The 18477-nt window shown below is 36.7% G+C and overlaps 1 protein-coding gene across 1 annotated transcript in view; it reads right to left on the reverse strand.

Annotated features, from left to right (window-relative positions):
* Positions 1-18477, reverse strand: part of WDR70 (WD repeat domain 70) — a 287174-nt gene that overhangs the window by 97994 nt on the left and 170703 nt on the right. The window contains exon 10 of the mRNA XM_019983020.2: positions 1952-2126. Coding sequence (XP_019838579.1) covers positions 1952-2126 — 175 coding nt within the window. The remainder of the gene's footprint in view (positions 1-1951; positions 2127-18477) is intronic.

The following is an 18477-nucleotide window of genomic DNA, read 5'->3' on the forward strand; positions in this document are numbered from 1 at the left end:
TATCTCAGCTTTAGTGTTTCCCTCTACATGATTTATTATTGCTGAAGTAATAATTAAGAATTTTTAAAATCTATTTTTAATCGAACTGGGTTTCCTAACAAGTTTTTTTCCTCTTAATTTGATTTTTCTTCAGGTGACACATACACATGCAAATTTAAGAATATGAAGAAATGTAATGAATATAATGTGGTAAAATAAGCTCTATATTCAATGTATTATTAAAGTTTGACTAAACAGAATCAAAGATTCTGATTAGAACAATGGCTTAAAAGATTTTCTTTTCTACAAAATAGGGAACATGAGATATACTAATTATTTTAAGAGAGATGCAAGGCTAACCTTTAAAAACTATATTCAACTTAGAAACTATGGTTTCTAAAAAAAAGGCATGTACTACGCTTAGTCGCTCAGTTGTGTCTGACTCTTTGCAACCCCGTGGACTGTAGCTCTCCAGGCTCCTCTGTCCATGGAGATTCTCTAGGCAAGAATACTAGAGCTGGTTGCCATGCCCTCTTCCAGGGGATCTTCCCAACTCCAGGATCGAACCCAGGTCTCCCACATTGCAGGCAGATTCTTTAATGTCTGAGCCACCAGAGAAGCCCATGAAAAGCATGTATATATGTATACACACATATATGTGTATGTATGCATATATACATACACACATACTAAACACATCACTATTAAAGCTAGTCCAGAAAACTTTTACATTTTCTATGTTAACAGCACTCAGAGACGATGAAAGCCAGTTACTAAAAAATTTATTGCTTAGTTAAAACTCAGTTTACAATTCAAAGGATTTTTAAAATCTCTGAGCTGTTATGAAGCTTTATGGGGTTTATAGTGGAGATGAAAACAGAAATAAAAAGATCTGACAAACAGAAAATGCCAAAGATATTTCCAGCATTATCAACATGGATTCTTTTTTCTCTATCGTTACTTTTTACCTATTCCCAAAAAACTGACTTTAACTCCATCTGCCTGAAAAGACAACTGTTTCTTGGGGTCCCTTTCAAAATGAAAGTGCTTGATGGGCAATTTTATTTGAAAGAATATTATTTTTATAATTGTTAAAAATAAAAAGAATGTAAACTCTATGAAGGCAGGAATTTTGGATCATCTACAGTAGTTCCAGTCTTCAGAATAGTGCCTGAATATAGCACAGATAATAAATATTTATTGAATTAATAATTTTACCAGCACCTTTTATTAAAATAAGATAATCAACTTTTACTTAACATTAGTGTAGATTTTCATTTTAACATTGGTAATCTAGAATAACTCCAGTTAAAAATCCTTGTTTTACCATCTATACATGCAACAAACCCCTTTTCAAAGCTTATTGGTAATACACAGAATTAACCAAAGACTATTCATTATTTTATTCATTCTTTCTGTGGTTATAGAATTCTATGATCCCTTTCAATTCCAAAATTTATTTTATTCTAATAATGACTTAAAATGGAAAAAAAAAATCTGAAACTTATTCAAATGGAATGTCATGGAATGTCAAACTATTATTTAAATTACTACAGAAGTAACTGCTCAACAACTTATGGATCACCCTGGTTATTTCATGGTTTTCTCACCTCTTTTAAAGGGTATTTCTAGTTCTCTGCTTAGTCTTGTTTTACATCACTGTCAAATTCTTCACTTTCAAATCCAAGTATATTGAAATGTCATAAAATAAACTATACTATATTTTTTATATTTTATACCAAAAGATTGAGTTTATGTTAAAAACAAAATATAATACAAATTGGAAAATACTGAGTTGGAATGTTTGCTAAAATGCTGTTTACTGCAGAGGCCCAATGTTTTATCAACTAACACTGAAGTTTAAATTAGGGCTAAACTCAGGAAATTGACCTTCATAATATTTTAACGTGATGTTTGTCTTTTTAAGGTGGCTTTCTTCTCAGAAAAGAGGACTTAAATATCCTTGACTTACTGTCAAATTACGGTCCCAGATCTGTATGCTTCCATTCTGACAAGCAGCTGCTATGAGGCTTCCGTCTCTACTATATGTGCACGTGGTAGGAATTACTTTTTTACCCTGCATTGTCCGCGGTTTAAACACGCTTTTTTGCTTCTTTGGATTTTCAACTTCCCAGGTCCTCACAGTCCTTAAAAAAAGAAAAAAAGGGAGATTTTCATTTATAAAAAAGAAAGGATTTTAAAATACAAAAGAGTTCACAAAGACTGTTTGACCTTTTAAGCATATAAATCTAATTAATGTTTTTTACATTTTTTAAATAAAATGTGTGGTATGTAAATGAGTTTTCCCACTGCAATAAAGTCAACCATCCAAATTGTGCTGTCATGAAATCAAAGCGCAAGTGCAAATTCGACTTCAAATGTCAAAGTTCTTAGTTCTGACCCTCTAAAGCAGTAGTTTCCAAACAACTGACTATACACTCTGATCAGCACAACTGTTGAACATTATATACCCACTACATATGCAAGTTAATTTCTAAATTACATGTGGTAATATATTGTTATTTAACACACACCAGAAAATATACTGAAAAAAACTGGTCAGTAAAAAAGAATGATGTGGGACTTCCCTGGCCAAAACAGTAAAAGATAATTTAAAAGAACAGTGGGATAAATATAAATATAAAAACAAATACAACATGGTGGGTTTAAATCCAACCTCATCAATAACTAGAAATTCCATCACATTAATTGGAAATGGCATAAAAACTCTAATTAAAAGGAAAAGACTGTCAGATTGGATTAGATAAAATCAAAATTCAGCAGAGTCTATATTTTTATATATAGAAATATATAAAAATGTGTGTTTATATATAAAAAACACACAAAAATCTTTAAATATAAAGTCTTATTAACCATGTTGGAGAAGGCAATGGCACCCCACTCCAGTACTCTTGCCTGGAAAATCCCATGGATGGAGGAGCCTGGTAGGCTGCAGTCCATGGGGTCGCTAAGAGTCGGACACAACTGAGCAACTTCACTTTCACTTTTCACTTTCATGCATTGGAGAAGGAAATGGCAACCCACTCCAGTATTCTTGCCTGGAGAATCCCAGGGACGGGGGAGCCTGGTGGGCTGCCGTCTATGGGGTCGCACAGTCGGACTCGACTGAAACAACTTAGCAGCAGCAGCATTAATCATTTAACAGTAAAAGGATGGAAAAAGATGTGCCATAACATAATCAAAACAAGCTAGAATGAGTATATTAATGTCAAAGTGAACTTGAAAACAATGAATAAAACTAGAGACAAAGAGGAAATTTTCATTATGAGAAAGAGTCAAAAGATCAAGAAGATATAAAATATAAAATATTAAGAAAATGTAAGATATGAAATATTAAGAAGATATAAGAATCCTAAATGCATATGTCCCTAATAACAGAGCTTTATTTTTTTTTTTTTGCTGGGTCAATCATACCTTTTTTTTTTTTTTTTTAAACTTTACAAAATTGTATTAGTTTTGCCAAATATCAAAATGAATCCGCCACAGGTATACATGTGTTCCCCATCCTGAACCCTCCTCCCTCCTCCCTCCCCATACCATCCCTCTGGGTCGTCCCAGTGCACCAGCCCCAAGCATCCAGTATCGTGCATCGAACCTGGACTGGCAATTCATTTCATACATGATCTTATACATGTTTCAATGCCATTCTCCCAAATCTTCCCACCCTCTCCCTCTCCAACAGAGTCCATAAGACTGTTCTATACATCAGTGTCTCTTTTGCTGTCTCGTACACAGGGTTATTGTTACCATCTTTCTAAATTCCATATATATGCGTTAGTATACTGTGTTGGTGTTTTTCTTTCTGGCTTACTTCACTCTGTATAATGTGAAAGCAAACTTAATAGAAATAAAAGAAGTACCAAATCCATACTTAACAGCTGAACACTTCAACACTCCTCTCAGTGACTAATAGAACAAGTAGACCTCCCCCCACCTCAGAAAGAAAAAACCAGTAAGACTACAGAAGACCTGGAGAAGGCAATGGCACCCCGCTCCAGTACTGTTGCCCGGAAAATCCCATGGATGGAGGAGCCTGGTAGGCTGAAGTCCATGGGGTCGCTAAGAGTCAGACACGACTGAGCGACTTCACTTTCACTTTCCACTTTCATGCATTGGAGAAGGAAATGGCAACCCACTCCGGTGTTCTTGCCTGGAGAATCCCATGGACGGAGAAGCCTGGTGAGCTGCAGTCCATGGGGTCGCACAGAGTCAGACACGACTGAAGCGACTTAGCAGCAGCAGCACAGAAGACCTCAGAAATTCTACCAGACAAGTTGAGCTAATTAACATTTATATAACACTTCACCCGACAACTGGACGTGTATTCTTTTACACCTTTTACACACTGAACATTCACTAAGATAGACCACATTCTGAGCCGTTAAAACAAATCTAAATACACTAAAATGAAAGAAACCATAAAAGTATACACACTGTCCAAAAAATGAATCTAAATAAATGATCAATACAGAACTGTATCTGAAATTAATAAATACAATTCTAAATAATCCATGAGTCAAAATTTCATAAGGAGTATTAGATAATACTCTGACTTCAAAAAACATGAAAATACAATATATCGAAATTCATGGTATTTGACTAAGACTGAGCACAGAGGAAAAGAAAAAAAGACGTGCCTCAAATCAATGACCTAAAATTCAAACTAGATAAAAGGAGAGAATATTAAAACTAAAACTAGCAGAAGGGAGGAAATGAGAATACAAATGAATAAAACAGAAAACCACAAATCAGGAGAGAAACCAAAAGCTGGTTATTTGAGAAGATTAGTAAAATTAAAGAATTTCTAGGTGGAATGATTAAAAAGCAGAAATTGGAGACAACCTCAAACACCAGCATCTTGAATGAAAGAAAAGATATAACTGTAGAACTTATCCACATTCAAAGAATAATAGGGAAATTTTATGAATGAATTTACATAAATAAATTCAATAATTTAGATCAAATGGACAAATTTCCTTAAAAGACAAACCAGAAAAGTTCACTCAAGAAATAATACCTAGAATATTCCTATATGATTAAAAAAAACTAAGTACATAGCTGAAAATCTTTGCACTAAGAATGACTTCACTGTTGAATTCTATCAAACATTTAAGAAAGACATTAACACCTTAAAGAAAAGGCCACCTACTGAATAGGAAAAAGTTTTTGCAAAGATGTATCTGATAAGGGATTAATATTCAAAATACACAAAGAACTCATGCAACTCAATCCTGAAAAAACAAATAACCTGATTAAAAAATGGGAAGAAGATATGAATAGACATTTTTCCAAAGAAATATAGATGTCCAACAGAGAAATGAAGAGATGCTCAACATCAGGGAAATGCAAATCAAAACCACAATAAGATACTACCTCACACCTGTCAGAATGGCTATTATCAAAAAGACAACAAGGGCTTCCCTGGTGGCTCAGTGGTAAAGAAGCTGTCTGCCAATGCAGGAGACGCAGGTTCAATCCCGGATCCAGGAAGATCCCACATGACACAGGACTACTAAGCCTGTGTGCCACAACTACTGAGCCTGTGTGCTACAGTCTGGGAGTAGCAACTACGAAGCCCACAAGCCCTAGGGCCTGTGTTTCACAAAAAAAAAGCCACTGCAACAGGAAGCTGCACATCACAACTAGAGAATAGCCCCCACTCGCTGCAACTAGAGAAAGCCCACACAACAACGAGATGAAGACCCAGCACAGCCAAAGATAAGTGAACATTAAAAGAAATAATAACAACAAGTGTTGGCAAGGATGTAGAGAAAAAGGAATCCTTTTGCAGTGTTGGTGGGAATGTACACTGGTGCAGCCACTGTGGAAAACAGTATGGAGATTCCTCAAAACATTAAAAACAGAACTACCATAGAATCCATCAATTCCACTCCTGGGTATTTATCTGAAGAAAAAGAAAACCCTAACTTGAAAAGATATACACACTCTTACGTTCCCATTCGGAGAAGGCAATGGCACCCCACTCCAGTACTCTTGCCTGGAAAATCCCATGGACAGAGAAGCCTGGTAGACTGCAGTCCATGGGGTCGCTAGGAGTCAGACACGACTGTATAACTTTCAAGTAGACAACCTGATCGACTTCACTTTCACTTTTCACTTTCATGCATTGGAGAAGGAAATGGCAACCCACTCCAGTGTTCTTGCCTGGAGAATCCCAGGGACGGGGGAGCCTGGTGGGCTGCCGTCTCTGGGGTCGCACAGAGTCGGACACAACTGAAGCAACTTAGCAGCAGCAGCAGCATGTTCCCATTGGTCACGTATGGTTGTGAGAGCTGAACTGTAAAGCAGTCAGAGCACCAATGAACTGATGCCTTCCAACTGCGGTGTTGAAGACTCCTGAAGGTTCCTTGGACAGCAAAGAGATCAAACCAGTCAATCTCAAGGGAAATCAACCCTGAATATTCCTTGGAAGGACTGATGCTAAAGCTGAACCTACAGTATTTTGTTCATCTGATGCAAACACCCAACTCACTGGGAAATCCCTGATGCTGGGAACGATTGAGGGCAGAAAGAGAAGAGGGTGTATGGCATCACCAATACAATGGACATGAACTTGGGCAGACTTCGGGAGATGGTCAGGGACAGGGAGGCCTTGTGTGCTGCAGTCCATGGGTCACAAAGAACTGGACACAACTGGGTGACTGAACAGCAACAATGTTCACTGCAGCATTATCTACAATTGACAAGATATGGAAACAACCCAAGTGCCCATCAACAGATGAATGGATGAAGAAGATATGTGTATACACACATATACATACATACATACAATGGAACATTACACACATACTCACAGATATATACACAAACATACATACAGTGGAACATTACACACACACACACACACATATACATACAACGGGAACATTACTCAGCCATGAAAAAAAAAAAGAAATCTTGCCATTTGCAACAGCGTGAATGGATCTAGAGGACATTATACTAAGTGAAATAAGTTAGAGAAAGACAAACACTGTATGATTTCACTTACATGTGCAACTTAAAAAGCAAAACAAATGAACAAACGCAACAAAACAGAAACAGAGTCATAATACAGAGAAGAAACCGGGTGTTTGCCAGAGGGGAGGAAGTGGGGGTAGGAGACAAAGAGGTGGGGGAGGTTAAGAGATACAAACGTCCTAAGTCAGAAAGAGGAAGAAATATACCGTATGCATCATTTTATGTGGGATCTAAAATATGACACAAATGCACTTACCTACAGAACAGAAACAGACTCACAGGCACAGCCAACAGACTCGTGGTTGACGGATGAGCAGACGCAAACTACTATACAGAGAACAGATAAACAACAAGGTCTGCTGTATAGGACGGGGAACTATATTCAATATCCTATGATAAACTATAACGGAAAAGAGTAAGTATGTATATATGTGTAAAACTGAATCATGTTGCTGTACAGCAGAAATTAACACTGTAAATCAACTATACTTCAATAAAATAAATCTAAAAAAATTTTCAAAGATACACACTTCCAGTTGCAAAATAAATGAATCATGAGTATGAAATGTGCAGTCTAGGTAATACAGTCAATAATTAGACAATATCATTGTATGGCGACAGATGTTCACTAGACTTATCCTGATGATCATTTTGAAATATAAAGAAATATTAAATCACTACATTGTGTAGCAGGAACTAATATAATGTTGTAGCAAATTATATTTAAAAAATAAACAAACTAATAGAGCTAGAAGGGTGGGGAGGAGTGGATGGAGAAACTGGATGAAGACAGTCAAAAGGTACAAACTTTCAGCTGTAAGATAAACTAAGCTCTAGGGAGGCAGTGTACAAGATGATGTATACAATTAAAACTGTGGTTGTTAAGAGAGTAAATTCTAAGTGTTCTCGTCACAAGGAAAAAAAGTATTTTCTATTTCTTTAATTTTGCATCTACATGAGATGATGAATATTCACTAAACTTACTGTAGTAATCATTTCATGACACATGTAAGTCAAATCAACATGCTGTATTCCTCAGACTTACACAGTGTTTCATATCAATTGTATCTCAAAACTGAAAAAAAAAAATCTGATATTGAGCCAAAGAGGGAGAGAGGGAGGGAGGGAGGGAGGGAGAGAAGGAGGGAAGAAGGAAGCCAACTCTATATAAACTCTTCCAGAAAACAGAAAAGGGAACACTTCTCAACTCACTCTATATGGCCCTGATGCCAAAACCAAAGTCATTACAAGAAAACTATAGATCCCCAGTGAACACAGACACAAAAATCCTTAACAAAACAGCAGTGTACAAAACTAATATCATGTCATGATTAAGTGTTATTTAACCCAGAATGAAAAGGAAGATGGTAAGGACTGAAAATTAAACCATATAATACACATATCAAAAGACTAAGAAAAAGATATCAGATCATCCCAACTGATGTAAAATAAGCTTTTTTTCCTTTTTATTTATTTTCTATTGTTTTTTAAAATGTATTTACTTTAATTGGAGGCTAATTACAACATTATAGTGGTTTTGCCATAAAAATTCAACATCCACTTGTGATAAAACAAAAGAAAAAAGAACCTCTCAGTAATCTAGAAATAGAATGGAACTTGCTCAACCTGAGAGAGGACATTTATGAAAAACTTATAGATAATATGCTTCCCTGGTAGTTCAGGTGGTAAATAATCTGCCTGCAATGCAGGAGACCTGGGTTTGATCCCTGGGTTAGGAAGATCCCCTAGAGAAGGGAATAGCTGCCCACTCCAGTATTCTTGCCTGGAGAATTCCATGGACAGAGGAGCCTGGTGGGCTACAGTCCATGGGGTTGCAAAGAGACAGACAGGGCAGCGCAACTAACACTTTTACTTTCACTTTCACAGGTTAATATACTTCATGGGGAAAGGCTGGAGAACAAAGCAGTGATCTCAAACCCTCACCATTTCTTTATCCTAGAGTTGCCTGCCAGTGCAATAAGGTAGATAAAAGAAATTAAAGGCTTACAGACTGGAAACAAGAAATAAAACTGTCTTTATTAGGATATCACATGATCATCTATATAGATAATCCAAAGAATCTACAAAAATGCTGCTGCTAAGTCACATCAGTTGTGTCTGATTCTGTGCGACCCCATAGATGGCAGCCCACCAGGCTCCCCCGTCCCTGGGATTCTCCAGGCAAGAACACTGGAATGGGTTGCCATTTCCTTCTCCAATGCAGGAAAGTGAAAAGTGAAAGTGAAGTCGCTCAGTCGTGGCTGATTCTTCGCGACCCCATGGACTGTAGCCCACCAGGCTCCTCTGTCCATGGGATTTCTCAGGCAAGAGTACTGGAGTGGGTTGCCATTGCCTTCTCCACAAAATTGCTACTAGAACTAATAAGTGAGTTTAACAGTGTCACAGGATACAAGATAAATAATCATAAATCAATTTTATTTCTATTGACTAGCAACAAACAACTGGATACTGAAATTATGACATAATATTTATAACAGCAAGAATAAATATGGAATCTGTCAAGAATGTGTAGTATCTGTACACTAAAAACCATAAAACATTTCTGAGAGAAACAAGATCAACACAAACGAGAAGATACACTGTATTAACGGAGTCAACACTGTTCAGATTTCATTTGTGCCCAAATTAATTTTTAAATTCAATACAATCTCAATTAAAATTCCAGCAGAGTCTCCTTGGAATTAGAAACTGAGTAAGCTGACTCTAAAACTTACATGGAAATGTAAACAACTTGGAACATCCCCAACAATTTTGAAAAAGATGTAAACTAATTCTACCCAGATTCACACATTGCCTTCTAATTCTAATTCCCACATTATAACACCAATCACATAAGTTGCAATTACACATATTGACATCTATTTTTTTTTCTAATTTTATTTTATTTTTCAACTTTACATAATTGTATTAGTTTTGCCAAATATCAAAATGAATCCGCCACAGGTATACATGTGTTCCCCATCCCGAACCCTCCTCCTCCTCCCTCCCCATACCATCCCTCTGGGCCGTCCCAGTGCACCAGCCCCAAGCATCCAGCATCGTGCATCGAACCTGGACTGGCAACTCGTTTCCTACATGATATTTTACATGTTTCATTGCCATCTATTTTTTATCCAAGAAGAGCTCCTTTAGAGTAAAGGCTCTGTTTTTTCTTTGTTTGTTTTAAATCTTTTTACGTCTTGTCTTTCTTTGTCGCTTACTTGCTAAAGTGAAACTGAAGTCGCTCAGTCGTATCCAACTCTGCGACCTGTGGACTGTAGCCCACAAAGCTCCTCTGTCCATGGGATTCTCCAGGCAAGAATACTGGAGTGGGTTGCCATTTCCTTCTCCAGGGGATCTTCCCGACCCAGGGATCGAACCCAGGTCTCCCTCAATGCAGGCAGATGCTTTAACCTCTGCACCACCAGGGAAGCCCAGTCCTGCCCAATTCTTTATGACCCCATGGACTACAGCCCACCAGGTTCCTCTGTCCATGGGATTTCCCAGGAAAGAATACTGGAGTAGGTTGCCATTTCCTTCTCCAAACAAATGTCTAGGTTCTGTCAAATATCTTGAACACAACAGGAACATAATCCATAAGGGTTGCCATTTCCTTCTCCAAACAAATGTCTAGGTTCTATCAAATATCTTGAACACAACAGGAACATAATCCATAGCAGGTCCTCAATAATTAATGTAAGAAATTCACTCCCTATCTAAGCATTTCAGGCATCAATTTTAATCGAGGTATAACCAATATACAATGAAATGTAACTGACATTTGTATAGGTTTCAAGTAGCCAGCATTTACTGTCAAATATTTATGATTTATTCCAAATAAAGTTTTTTGTTTTTTTTTTAATAACCTATGCATGTCTTCTCCCTAAGAGTTTCTTGGGAACTTAATTAACTATTTAGCATTACCAAACCCTAGTTTTCAGAGTTGTTGAACCCAGTGCCTAAAATAAGACTGCATCCACTAAATTTTAGGAACTACCAATCAGCAAAATGTAAGCTCAAATAAGAGTTTGGGAACAGTACACAGGGAACAATAGAAAGGCACTCTGCAACTTCAGGATATAAAGCAACCCAGAGGAAGATCCAGGATACTTAACTTTAGTGTTACAAAACACTGCAACAGCTAGAAGCTATCAGCAGTGTGACTGATACTGTTAGATACATAATCCAACATCCATTCTCTTTTCTTCTCCAAGTCTGCAATTTCCAGCCTCTTGTAGATACATGTGATGAAATATGGCAATTATACTTTGACCAACACGGTGTAAATGGAAGGGTATTAAAGAATTCTGGAAAAGTCTCTAAAGGAAGGTTGCAGACCCTTCTTCACCTCTTCTTGTTTACTCCTTCCTCTGCCAGAGAGGATATGATTCTGGGCTCAAGAGCATCTTAAAGCAACAAACAGAAGGCCCTGGTCCTTGATGACATTAGAGACACCACATCAACACTGGAGTGCCTATGTCTAGACTTCTGATGGGTAGATAGGCAGTAAGATAGGTAAAGTTTACTGGGGCCTAACATACTTACAATGAAATTCTTCTTTTTAAATGTGCAGTACTGTGACTTTTGACAAATGAATAGTTCGACCACTCCAAAACTTATCTTGTGTTGCCTCTTTATAGAAAATGCTTCACAATCCCAACTTCAACAACTGGCAACTATTAACTGCTTTTACTTCCCGATAGTTAAGCTTTTCCAGTACTACAGTGGTAAAGAACCTGCCTGTCAATGCAGGAGACTTAAGAGACATGGGTTCGATCCTTCGGTCAGGAAGATCCCCTGGAAGAGGGCAAATGGCAACCCACTCCATTATTCTTGCCCAGAGAATCCCATGGACAGAGGAGCCTGGTGGGCTACAGAGCATGGGGTCTCAAAGAGCTGGACACGACTGAATGCACTTAGCACACATGCATACCGTACGAAGCCTTTTGAGCCTTGCTTCTTTAACTTAGAATCTAAGTTGTTGTATCTAAGTTGTTGTATGTATCAGCTGTTGTTGCTGTTGTTGTTTAGTCACTAAGTTGTATCCAACTCTTTTGTGACCCTGTGGATTGTAGGCGGCCAGACTCCTCTGTCTGAGGGATTCTCTGGGCAAGAACAGTGGAGTGGGTTGCCACTTCCTTCTTCAGGGGATCTTCCTGACCCAGGTATCAAACCCGTGTCTCCTGCATTGGTAGGTGGATACTTTACCACTGAGCCACCAGGGAAGCCTGTATATGTCAGTAGTCCATTCCTTTTTGTTGCTGAATAACATTCCACTATATGGATATACCACATTTTGTTTATCCACTTGCCAAATTCAGGATAGTGAGTTGTTTCCAGTTCGAGGTGATTATAAATAAAGCACTACAAATATTGCTTTGTGGATTTCTGGCTTTTTTTGTGTTGGTAAAAATAAGTCATTATTTCTCTTGGCTAAATACTTAAAAATGAAATTGGGAAATGTATGCTTAACTTTATAAGAAACTGCAAAACTGTTTACAAAGTGGTTGTTCCATTCTGCACTCCTATCAGCATGTATAAGAGTTCCAATCACTTCATATTCTTGACAGCAATTGTAGTATCAGCTTTTTTTTAAGCCATTCTAACAGGTATGCACTGGAACTGTGACTTTAATTTCCATTCCCTAAATGACTAATGATATTGAAGCTCTTTCCATGTACTATTTGCCTTCCATGTCTCTTCTTCAGTGAAGTGTCTCTTACTTAGTTGTTTATTTTCTACTACTTTCTTTTTTGAGAGTTCTTTAGATATTCTTGGAAGATCCCCTAGAGAAGGAAACGGCAACCCACTCCAGTATTCATGCCTGGAAAATCTCATGGAACGAGGAGCCTGGTGGGCTACAGTCCATGGGGTCGCAAAGAGTCGGACACGACTGAGCGACTTCTGTGTGTGTGTGTGTGTTTAGATATTCCGGATATAAGTTCTTTATCAGACATATGTTTGGCAAATATTTTTCAAGTCTGCTGCTTGCTTTTTCATTTTAAAAGTCTTTCAAATATAGGTGTTTTAAATTCTGATGAACTCCTATTTAGCAATTTTTAAATATTACATCTAAAAAATCTTTGCCTAACCCAAGGTCATAGAAATTCTGTTTTCTCCTAGAAATTTTACAGTTTTAAGTTTTACAATTAGTCTATGATCTATTTGAATTATTTTTACATGTGGGATGAAGTCAAGGCTCTTTTTTTAACACATGGATATCTAATTATTCCAATACCATTTTTATCTGAGCATTATAATACCTTCACCTCCACATGAATGTATTCTGTATTGTTTACCTATCTCTGTTCAGTATGTTTACCACAGTTAATATGTACAAAAAGTTGAGAAATATCTGGTGTGCCTTTTCTTTCTACCCTAAACTCTTCAACACTAGGGATAAATTATGACAGTTTCTCTTTTTTTAATAACTGAACATCTCCAAAAGTCAGATGATCATTTAGAACTGTGATATGAAAGACCCCACACAAATACTATAAAGTATCATTATCTGGCTTGTTTAAAGTTCATCTCTAAAACTGGGATAATAATACCAACAATGAGGGGCTGTGAGGATTAAATGAGATTAGGGATGTAAACGTTATCTGGGACAGTATTTGGAATACAGTAGGCACTCAATAAATACTGGTTTGTTTCTGCTCTTCCTCTTAGACCATAAATAAAGCCTTAAGCTAATAAACCCCACAACTAAGTATGTTCCATTTATTTCAGTGGTTTATTAACAGTTTGAGCTAGTCATTAAAATAACAGAACAAAAAAGCAGCTAACCTAGCATATAGATATATGAAAAATAAATTTACACAGCATCTGATGGTGACTAATTACAGTATGGTTTTATGGCTCTGATTCTCTGAATCTATGCCTGAAAAAATGGATGTTAAAGTGCTAGGCCATTAGGTATCTGTCAAAACATTCTATGCTGAAGAACACATATTTGAAACTTGGAATGAGATCTGGTCTTGTAAAATTAAAACTGTGTTTCATAAAAATAGATTTAAAAATAGAAGAAGGATCTGCATGGGCCTTTCTGGACACAAAATGAAAACACCCAGAAGACAAGAAAAAGACACAGGTGGGGTCATTACACTGCCCCAGGCACAAATGCTTTCTGTCTTAAAATTCTGAATCCTTTCCAAATACAAGTTCTAAACTTTCTGGCATCTGCTGCATAAATGCATCACAGCATTTGGCAGAAATCAAGGGAAGCATTAATTTTGCATGGAAATCACTTAAGATATCTTGGTTTAATTTTTCTCAAAAGACTACACAAGCAACTACTTGAGTGATGTAAGAGTCTGAAACTTGTGGGCTCTCTTGGCAGAACAAATCCAACAAGAAAAACCTTCTTTTTTTTTAAGGTATTATCCCACAGAAATGGGGAAAATGTTTTAACTTCTATATAAACCCATGATAATCTTTATAAACTACACATAAGTCACATTATGCACACAAAGTAATTGCAATAAAAATACAGCTGCATTTAGAAGAAATGTATTTGTGTTAATGTTCTATACTTATAATTATTAAAATTAGGCCTTATGAAATCTAGACTTAGAATAAGGAGTAAATACAGTAATAAATAACCACTTACACCCTTACATTTATGACCAATTGATTTTCAACAAATATGCTAAACAATTTCAGGGGAAAAGAATGGTCTTTTCAAAAATTGATGCTGAAACAGCTAAATACCCACATGCAAAAAAGATAACTGAGGACCTTCACGTCACATCATACAAAAACTAACTTAAAATGGATCATAGACATAAATGTAAAACTATAACAAACATGACATTAGATTAGGGTGTGGTTTCTCAGATACACCAAAAGCATGAATGATAAAAGGAAATAAAAAGATAAATTAACATCATCAAAATTAAAAATTTACAAGCTTCAAAAGATACTATGAACAAAGTGTAAGACAAGACATAAACTTAGAGAAATTATCTGTAGATCATATATCTGATAAGAGACTGGTGTTGAGAATACTTAATGAATTTTTACAATACAATAAAAAAAAATGAATGACCCTCATGTACAATGTTTGGGCGACAATTCGGTGTAACTGATAAAATGTATAGCCTACCAAAAAAAAAGAAAGATGAGTGATCTTTTTTTTAAATGGGTAAAAGATGTGAATACATATTTCACTAAAGAATATATACAAATGTCCAATAAGCACATAAAAAGAAGCCTGACATCATTTATTAGGAAAACGCAAATCAAAATCACAAGATACCACTTTATATTCCATAATTAAAAGACATATAATAATAAGTGTTGCTGATGAAGCAAAGAAACTGGAACCTTCATATTTACTGGTAGGAATGTAAAATGGGTGGAGTCAGTTTGAAAAACAGTTTGCCATATTGTAAAATAGTAAACAGATTTACCACCTAACTCAGCAATTTCACTCCTGGGAACTGAAAACATATCCTATCCAAAAACTTTCACATGAATCTTCACAGAAGCATTATTTTTAACAGCCCAAAAATGGAAACAACCCTAATGTCCATCAACTAATGAATGGATAAACAAAATGTAAAACTGTCATACAATGGAAAATTACTTGTTTGGCAATAAAAAAAATAAAAAGGAGTGATACATACTATAGTACATGATTTTCTCGAGGTTTCCATTAACAATAACTGGGCTTCCCAAGTGGCTCTAGTGGTATAGAATCTGTCTGCCAATGCAGGAGACGCAAGAGATGCAGGTTTGATCCCTGGATTGGGAAGATCCCCTAGAAGAGGAAGTAAGAACCCTCACCAGTTTTCTTGCCTGGAGAATCCCATGGACAGAGGAGCTTGGTGGGCTACAGTCCATGGGGTCGCAGACAGCCAACATGACTGAGCACGAGCAAACACAGAGCTAGAGGTATGAATGGTGAATGACTAAACGTGGATTCTCTTAAGGGAGATGGAAATATTATACATTAGAATGTCATGGTGGTTACCCAACTCTATAAATGCACTAAAAATCACTTAATGGCCCCATCCTCTTTGAGTTTCAGGTGCTTAATGTCTCATTAAATTCCTAGAACCACCACCAACAATCAAACATTTCTGAGAACCACTTTCATAAATCTCAGATGAGGAAGAGAGTCTTCCTCATTGGAAGAGAGTCTCAATTTAAAATAAATGCCAAACTGTAAAGCAATTATCCTTCAATAAAAAAATAAATTAATATATATATGTACCAAATACTTATTAGGCAAAAATTAGGCCATGCTATTAAACATCAAATAAGAACTCAGAAGCTCTTTACAAAGCACTTCTAAAATCTTTCATTAAATCAAACAACAAGAGAGATCAGGGTCTAATATGTAGGTTAAGAAGCAAAGGATCCTGAATTATACAGAGTTCTAGTTCAAGTGCACTGCCAGATCACTGTGGGTGAAGTAGTACTCAAGAGCTTCCCACTGATGTTAAATTAAAACCGTATAAATATCAAATATCAAATGTTCAGCTGCTCAGAAGTTTGTGTACCAATAGAAACTACAGATATACAATATGTCTCCAGAAACTCAAACAGGGGCTCTGTATCAACCAAGAGGGGTAGAATAGAGAGGGAGATGGGAGGGAGGGGATATATGCATTACATATGGCTGATTCATGTTGAGGTTTGACAGAAAACAACAAAATTCTGTAAAGCAATTATCCTTCAGTTAAATAAATAAATAAAAGAAAATACAGATATACAATATATATCAATATTTTATATATAATATATATTGAGAAGTTCACGTCTATTTCTCAATGTGAAGTGAAGAGAAGTAGCTCAGTCATGTCCAACTCTTTGCGACCCCATGGACTGTAGCCTGTCAGGCTCCTCCATCCATGGGATTTTCCAGGCGAGAATACTAGAGTGGCTTGCCATTTCCTTCTCCAGGAGATCTTCCCGACCCAGGGATCGAACCCAGGTCTTCCACATTATAGGCAGACGCTTTACTGTCTGAGCCACCAGTGAAGTCCACCTTTTTCTCAATATGTAATACTAAATATAATAATAGGGAAGGAGAAAAAGGGAAGGGAAAAAGGAAAAGAAAACTATATATTCAGATGTATACCCAAATATGTTACGGCAGTAGGTTCCTTTTTTTTCTCAAGTCCTTTTATTTTAACCTATCAAGAAACTCATGAGAAAAGTAGTGTAGTGTTTTAAGAGAACACCCACAGGTAGATGCTGAGAACTGTTCTGTTCAGAGTTATGACAAAAATGTTTCACAGGTTATTTCAAAAGAATATATGGAGATTTTCCTACACCTTCTAATATGCCAATAGATACTCATTTCAACTCCTTTTATTCTCTTAATATCTAGCATCACATTGTACATATCATAGGCTTTCAATAAAATTAAAATCCTATGGCAGATATATCTAAGTAATATATATTTATATAATAAAATATGCACATATTTACAATAGATATTGTCATTATATTTCAGTACTACTCTATGTTTGAGTTTTCTTTTTTTTTAATTTAGAAATAGTACATTCATTGTTAACTTTCATTGTTTAACTTGAATTCCCTTAAATCTCCTTCAACACAACTTGCTTCAATTAACTTTTGCTGAGATGTGAGCACTGCTTCTCATTGAAGAAGCAAGAATTGGATGAGGCCTTTGCCTTCATGGAAATCACAGCTGGGCAAGTGGATATAATGTAAAAGCAATAAACCACAGGTCAATAGTTCAACATAGGCTAGATACCTGGGAATACTCAGGTGCCTGTTCTCCAAGCACATATAATCTACTGGAGGAGAAAAACTGGGGAAAGACATCATCACACTATAAGGCAACATCCAGAGAAGGGAAACAGGTAGCTCATTGGAAAAGATCTAGAAAGGATTCCTCAGAGGTGTGCTTTTTGAAGAAGAGTTGAAATACTATAGGTGAAATTCACAGTTGTGGGGAGAGGGGTGAATCCTAGAAATTGATATAGAATATGCAAAGATAAAGTGACTTGCAAAAGCATAGCTTATTCTAGGAACAAGTATTGATAGTCTGCTCTGGCCATATGTAGAAGACGAGATCGTCAATAATCATTGGCAATTATTAGACTATAAAGGGGATCCTATAAGCTGTACTGGGATTATAGGCTTTACACTTATGGAGACCATGGAGCCACTAAATAGAGGAATGACTTAAGTTATATAATCAGTACCCTGTTTTAGAAACCCACTTGGGTGGTAGTGGGAAGGACTGCTTGGAGAGGCCAAGTCTGTAGGTTGCATAGGCCAGGTGAGAGATGATCAAGGCCTGGGCTACGGCAATGAAGCAGGAGGGTGTAAAAGAAAAATAACTTCGAGGAGGGGAAAGGAGGTGGTGCCGTTCATTCAGTGAGACAGAGTTGTGGAGCAGCAGTATAAGACAAAAGGTAGTAACAGTGAAGGAGATGAGTTCAGGTGAGACAACTGTGCGGCAATCAGGTGGGGAACCACACAGGTGAAAGGAATATAATTAAGACTCATTAGAAG

Source organism: Bos indicus, chromosome 20 (assembly GCF_029378745.1).
Source record: "Bos indicus isolate NIAB-ARS_2022 breed Sahiwal x Tharparkar chromosome 20, NIAB-ARS_B.indTharparkar_mat_pri_1.0, whole genome shotgun sequence".
Taxonomy (NCBI): domain Eukaryota; kingdom Metazoa; phylum Chordata; class Mammalia; order Artiodactyla; family Bovidae; genus Bos; species Bos indicus.